This window comes from Cebus imitator, unplaced genomic scaffold, assembly GCF_001604975.1.
Source record: "Cebus imitator isolate Cc_AM_T3 unplaced genomic scaffold, Cebus_imitator-1.0 Scaffold205, whole genome shotgun sequence".
Classification (NCBI taxonomy): domain Eukaryota; kingdom Metazoa; phylum Chordata; class Mammalia; order Primates; family Cebidae; genus Cebus; species Cebus imitator.
Window position 1 is genome coordinate 629,377 of NW_016107520.1, and position 7,046 is coordinate 636,422.

The 7,046-nt window shown below is 38.8% G+C and overlaps 1 protein-coding gene across 2 annotated transcripts in view; it reads left to right on the forward strand.

Annotated features, from left to right (window-relative positions):
* Positions 1-7,046, forward strand: part of NUP155 (nucleoporin 155) — an 81,744-nt gene that overhangs the window by 71,622 nt on the left and 3,076 nt on the right. For both annotated transcript variants that reach the window (XM_017548238.2, XM_017548239.2), the window contains 4 exons: positions 468-597; positions 1,945-2,058; positions 4,044-4,164; positions 4,631-4,741. In XM_017548238.2, the coding sequence (XP_017403727.1) occupies positions 468-597; positions 1,945-2,058; positions 4,044-4,164; positions 4,631-4,741 (476 nt within the window). The remainder of the gene's footprint in view (positions 1-467; positions 598-1,944; positions 2,059-4,043; positions 4,165-4,630; positions 4,742-7,046) is intronic.

Genomic DNA, 7,046 nt, shown 5'->3' on the forward strand with positions numbered 1-7,046 from the left:
AACCTCCGCCTCCTAGGTTCAGGCAATTCTCCTGCCTCAGCCTCCTGAGTAGCTGGGATTACAGGCACGCGCCACCATGCCCAGCTAATGTTTTGCATTTTTAGTAAAGACGGGGTTTCACCATGTTGACCAGGATGGTCTTGATCTCTTGGCCTCGTGATCCACCCACCTCGGCCTCCCAAAGTGCTGGGATTACAGGCTTGAGCCACCGTGCCCGGCCTATATACCTAATTTTTAAAATAGGATTTACTTTTTAGATATAAACATAGTTCTTTATGTGTTGTCTAAAATTGTGAATCTCTCTTATTAGAAATCTAAAATCAATGCTTTTTTTAAAATCTAATGTTTTTTTCAAGTTTCAAATGGCCTTTTATGTGCATTTGATATAAAAAACTACATACTAATTGTATTTGTATCTTCTATCCTTAAGAAATTGTATGACTAAAAATAAGGGTTTTCCCTTATAGCACAGAAATTTCACTTCAGCAGCGACTGGAGTACATTGCTCGAGCTATTCTTAGTGCCAAAAGTTCCACTGCCATTTCATCAATAGCTGCCGATGGTGAATTCCTTCATGAATTGGAAGAAAAAATGGAAGTAAGTGCTAAAGATCTTAAGCTGTGTCCACATTGAGTACTAGCCACATAGTTATTCCACTTTTCATTCTTCCCTTGGTAAGTAATAGGTCTATAGAAGTCAAAAAGTCTCAAATAATAATAATAAATAAAGGTTTTTCTCAACTGTTTCAACAGCAAGTGGATTACATCACGTTCACCATTTATTCTGGAAGCAAATAAGTAGATGTATGAAGTGGAGTAGGCTAAAATGCCTTAACTAAGAGAGTAAAAAACATACCATGGTCTAAATACAAAAGTTTGTTTCTTTTTTTTTTTCCACTTGTTTCCTAGGCTGGAATGCAAAGGCGTGATCTCAGCTCACTGCAACCTCTGCCTCCCCAGTTCAAGCAATTCTCCTGCCTCAGCCTCCCAAGTAGCTGGGATTACAGGCATGCACCACCATGCCCGGATAATTTTTTCTGTTTTTAGTAGAGACGGGTTTCTCCATGTTGGTCAGGCTAGTCTCAACCTCAGGTGATCCGCCCTCCTCAGCCTCCCAAAGTGCTGCAATTACAGGCTTGAGCCACCACGCCCAGCCAAAAGTTTGTTTCTTCTTCACAGAAATCCAGAGTGAGTCTTCCTGATTGGCAGCTGACCTTCCTTCATGTGTTTGATTTAGCAACCCAAGTTCTATTGTCTGGCAATACCATTCCTTAGGGCCTTTGCTTTATCTTCAGCAGAGGGAGGAAGGGAAAGAACACAATCACTCTCTTAAAAACCACAGCGCTAGCCGAGCGAGGTGGCTCATGCCTGTAATCCCAGCACTTTGGGAGGCTGAGGTAGGCGGATCACCAGGTCAGGAGATCGAGACCATCCTGGCAAACACGGTGAAACCGCATCTTTACCAATAATTAAAAAAATCAGCCAGGCATGGTGGCATGCACCTGTAGTCTCAGCTACTCGAGAGGCTGAGGCAGGAGAATCGCTTGAACCCAGGAGGCGGAGGTTGCAGTGAGCGGAGATCACACCATTGCATTCCCGACTGGGCAACAGAGTGAGTCTCTGTAAAAAAAAAAAAAAAAAAAGCCACAGCCCTGACATGACACACTTTATTTCTACTCACATTTCTTTGACGAGAACTTCATTGTATGACCACACCTCCCTTGCAAAGGAGACTGAGCTATATAGCCTAGCCATTTGGCTACAGTCATGGAAGGTATGAATACTGGTTGGCAGCAAGGGCTCTGCCACAGTACACTTTGTGTGAAATCTGTTATGTTTAGTTGACTTCTGTTATGATGATGTTAGTCTATTATGATAGAAGTCTTCAAATGTATGTTGATTTATCATAAAGAAATTAAGACATCCTTTTTTCTGCCCAAATTAGGTTGCTAGGATCCAACTTCAGATACAAGAGACACTACAAAGGCAGTATTCCCATCATTCTTCTGTACAGGATGCAATTTCTCAGTTGGATTCTGAGCTGATGGACATAACTAAGGTAATAAAAAAAGCAAGTGAAGTTTTTATAGTAGTCACCTAACATTGAGAAATTTTTGTTTTGCATTTTGCTTTTCGTTTCATGGGGAAAATTATCTTATCTCCACAAATAAGATAAGGCATCTTTGGCAGCTTGTCACTGGGCTGACAGGATCACCACTCCTTCATCTAACTCCTAGAAAAGGCTAAGCTACTCTTTCCAGGTCTGTAGCTACAAAGAACCTATCAGCCTCACATGGGAGCTATGTTAAAACCACTTTATTTCCAGCCTGGGCAACATGGAGAAACCTCATTTCTACCAAAAATACCAAAAAAGGCCAGGCACTGTGGCTCACACCTGTAATCCAGCACTTTGGGAGGCTGAGGAGGTCAGATCACTTGAGATAAGGAGTTTGAGACCAGCCTGGTCAACATGGGAAAACCCTGTTTCTACTAAAAATGCAAAAATTAGCTGGGCGTGGTGGCACGCACCTGTAATCCCAGCTACTTAGGCGGCTGAGACAGGAGAATTGCTTGAACCCAGGACGTGGAGGTTGCAGTGAGCTGAGATCATGCCACTGCATTCCAGGAACCTAGGCAACAGAGTGAGATTCCATCTAAAAAAAACAACAAAAAAAAATTAGCCAAGTGTGGTGGTGTGCACTTGTAGTTCCAGCTACAGAGGCTGAGGTGGGAGGATTGCTTGAGCCCAGGAGGCCCAGGTTGTGGTGAGCCTAGATGGTGCTATTGCATTCCAGCCTGAGTAACAGAGTGAGACCCCGTCTCAAAAAAAAAAAAAAAAACCAGTTTATTTGTGGTCTCAGTTCTTGCCTTGGAAAAATGAACTTATCTTTGCGTAACTCTCTAAGCCTCTCTCTTGCTCTGTAATTTTTTGTGCAGTTCCTTCCTCTTCATTTATTCTTGGACATCGTTCCAGGTACCATGAAACCCTCTGAGATTTGTCAGTATTCCTATGATTCTTCAACCCATTGTTTATACAACACTAATCCTAAAATGCAATTGCAGGGGATTTGTGGGGAAGGTGGCGATAGTTAATGGGCACAAAAACAAAATAGAAAGAATGAATTAAGACCTATGCGATAGCACAGTAGGGTGACTACAGTCAATAATAACTGTATATTTTAAAACAAAGAATGTAATTGGATTATTTGTAACTCAAAGGATATGTGCTTAAGGGATAGATACCCCATTCTCCATGACATGCATATTTCTCATTGCATGACTGTATCAAAACATCTCATGTACCCCATAAATAAGTATACCTACTGTGTACCCACAGAAATTTGAAAAAGCTTTTAAACTTTTTAAATAAATAAATATAGAATGTCAATGCAAAATCTTCTTCCCAGCAAGAAAAAAGCTATACATGCTAAAATCTGTTTGACTGTATTTACAATATTCTTACCTTTTTTTTCCTTTTTATCTTTTTTTTTTTTTTTTTTTTTTTTTTTTTTTTTTTTTTTTTTTTTTTTTTTTTTTTTTTTTTTTTTTTTTTTTTTTTTTTTTTTTTTTTTTTTGAGATGGAGTCTTGCTCTGTCACCAGGCTGGAGTGCAGTGGTGCAATCTTGACTCACTGCAACCTCTGCCTGCCAAGTTCAAGCAATTCTCTTGCCTCCGCCTCATGAAGTAGCTGGGACTACAGGCGTGCACCACCACGACCAGCTAATTTCTTTTTGCATTTTAGTAGACACACGGTTTCACCGTGTTGGCCAGGATGGTCTCAATCTCCTGACCTCATGATCCGCCTGCCTCAGCCTCCCAAAGTGCTAGGATTACAGGTGTGAGCCACTGTGCCTGTCCCATACCCTTACCTTTTTAAATATGGAGTTATAACCAGCTACATAGATTATCACATCTTTATATCATGTTTTAGAAACTTTACATAAAATCTATGGTGATTTTTTTAATTTTCAAGGAGTGCTTCACTATTAATCTCTGAATGCTCATCTCTAGTTGGATGTTTAATTTTGGGATTTTCTCTCACAGCTTTATGGGGAATTTGCTGACCCATTTAAACTTGCAGAGTGTAAACTTGCAATAATTCATTGTGCCGGTTATTCAGACCCTATATTGGTGCAGACACTATGGCAAGATATCATAGAGAAAGGTAAGTGTTCAGTTATAAGTATGTCAGCATATGTTATGGAGTGACTTGGTAGAGGAATGCAAGCTGCTAGTAGCTAATACAATGCAAGCTGCTAGTGGCTCATGACAATTGTGTATACCTAAGAAGAGAGTAAGCGGAAGGTACCTGGGTATGGTGGAGGATGATCATACAGAGAATGACCCAAGTGAATATTTGGGAGAATACTCAGTGAAAAGGTTGTTTAATTTGTATTATTTGTGTTGCCTTCTAAGGGATACTGAGATACTCTCGTCATAATCTAATAACCAGTAACATGTTAAGACATGAGAGTATCTCAGACACTAACAGAAACACCAAATTTGCTAATCATATTAATGTGACTATCTGTTCTAAAGTATTTTGAACCTTGAAACAGAATTAAATAGCCAATGTAAACATTTCACATTAAAAATAATTTGGCTTCAAATGACATGTCTTTTTCTTACAGAATTGAATGACAGTGTGACATTGAGCTCCTCAGATAGAATGCATGCTCTTAGTCTCAAGATTGTCCTCCTTGGCAAAATTTATGCTGGCACACCACGCTTCTTTCCTTTAGGTAAGCTGTGATCTTAGGTGCAGTCACGTATTTTCTGTTTTGATGGTTTTCTCCATTGGCATGGACAAATAATGATCTTTCGAGTAAAATAGAGTTTCTTTGTTGCTATTTAATTCAGCAGTTTAATTCTCCCTCTCCAAAAAGACTTTCAAAGAATGGCAAAATTTGTTAATGAAGAGTTGAGTGTGAAACTTTTTGTGACTAACTTTCTAGGTTTATATATCTATCTTGGGATTGTGCTGACTGACAAACTATGATTATATTGTTGGTAACCCTATACAAGTTTCTGAAGAGAAAAAAAAAACGGTTGATGTTTTTGTGCATAGGAAATCTGTGATTGATTCAACTATTTTTTTTTTTAAATATTGAGGGCCTTTTTTTTCTTTAAAATAGCAAATAATTATGTTAAAACTTAGTTATTTGAATCCCAGATGCGGTGGCTATAATTGTTATATAGGTAGCTAATTATTATGAGCTATTTGCCAACCTACAGTGTTTTCCTCAGTGGTAAAACAATAGAAGCAACATAAATACATCCATGAAGTAGAATATTAAGTACTTTTGTGTTATTTAAAAATATTGAGGAACATGAAAATCCTTACATACAACTTTTTTTTTTGTTTTGAGACAGAGGCTTGCTTTGTTACCCAGGTTAGAGTGGAGTGGCGCAATCTTGGCTTACTGCAGCCTCTACCTCCCAGGCTCAAGCAATTTCTCCTGCCCTAGCCTCCCAAGTGACTGGGATTACAGGCATGCAACACCACTCCCAGCTAATTTTTATTTATTTGTTTTTTTAGTAGAGATGGGATTTCCCCATGTTGTCCAGGGTGGCCTCAAACTCCTGGCCTCAGGTGATCCACCCACCTTGGGCTCCCAAGGTGCTGGGATTACAAACGTTTGCCACCATGCCCTAATTTTTTTTTTTTTTTTTTTTAGTGAGCATTCAAACTTGTTTACAGACTATCTCTGATTTAGGATCTTTGCCCTCTGTACATAGTCAGAAATAAAACTATTATATTCATACTCTTACTTCTTGTAGGTATAGTATTGAAGTAGTTCCCTTTCCATACCATTTTATTGATGTTAAAAATAAAGAGAAGTAAAAGAGCAAATATATACTTTATATAAATGTTTATAAGTATGTGAAACTGATACTTTTTAATAGTTATAAAAAACACTGCATTGTGTCCAGTCCCAGTGGCTCACAGGTATAATCCCAGCACCTTGGAAAGCCAAGGCAGGTGAATTGCTTGAGCTCAGGAGTTCGAGACCAGCCTAGGCAACATGGCAAAACCCTGTCTCTACAAAAAAATATGAAAATTAGCCAGGTGTGGTGGCATGCGCCTGTGGTCCAGCTACTTGAGAGGCTAGGATGGGAGGATCACTTGAGCCTGGGAGGTGAAAGTTGCAGTGAACTAAGATTGCACCACTACACTCCAAACTCAGTGACAGAGTGAGACTTCATTTCAATAAATAAATAACACTGTATTGTACATAGTTCTTTTGCGGAATTTCTATTTTAATTTAGAAATAATCATGTGGGCTTTGCATGGTAGCTCACACCTGTAATCTCAACACTTTTCTGAGTTTTTGAGTTAAGTTGAGAGGCAAAGGTAAGAAGATTGCTTCAAGCCAAGAGTTTAAGACAAGCCTGGGCATGGCAAAACCCCATCTCTAAAATAATTAAGATTAGCTAGGCATGGTAGCACGTGCCTGTAGTCCTAGCTAATCAGGCTAAGGCAGGAGGATTGGTAGGTTTTACACATACATGCATATATATATATTTCTTTTGATAGAGAGGGAATCTCATGATATTGCACAAGCTGGTCTTGAATTAGCCACTCCCAGCTAATTTTTTTTCTACCTTTAGTAGAGACGGTTTCACCATGTTGATCAGGCTGGTCTCAAACTCCAGACCTCAGGTGATCTGCCCACCTTAGGCCTCCCAAAGTGCTGGGATTACAGGTGCAAGTCACCACGCCTGGCCATAACTATAAATTTGGTTGTTACTGTTTATAGTAAGACACAATAAAAAGTAAGAATGAGGCCACAATTAGAATTGTCAAAATAAATAAATCTGGGGGTGGGGCATTTAAAAACACATTTAATATTTCTGAAATCAGGATGCAGTTGCCCTTTTATGAAAAGCTGTTAAATTGAGGAAACATAATTTTTTTAAATACCAATGCTAAAAAAAATGTTATCAATGAGTCATCTTATATAGTGGGATTGTGAACCTTTTCTTCTTGTATCTTTCTGGGTTCTCTAAAATATTGTAGTTTTTTTTTTTTTTTTTTTTTTTTTT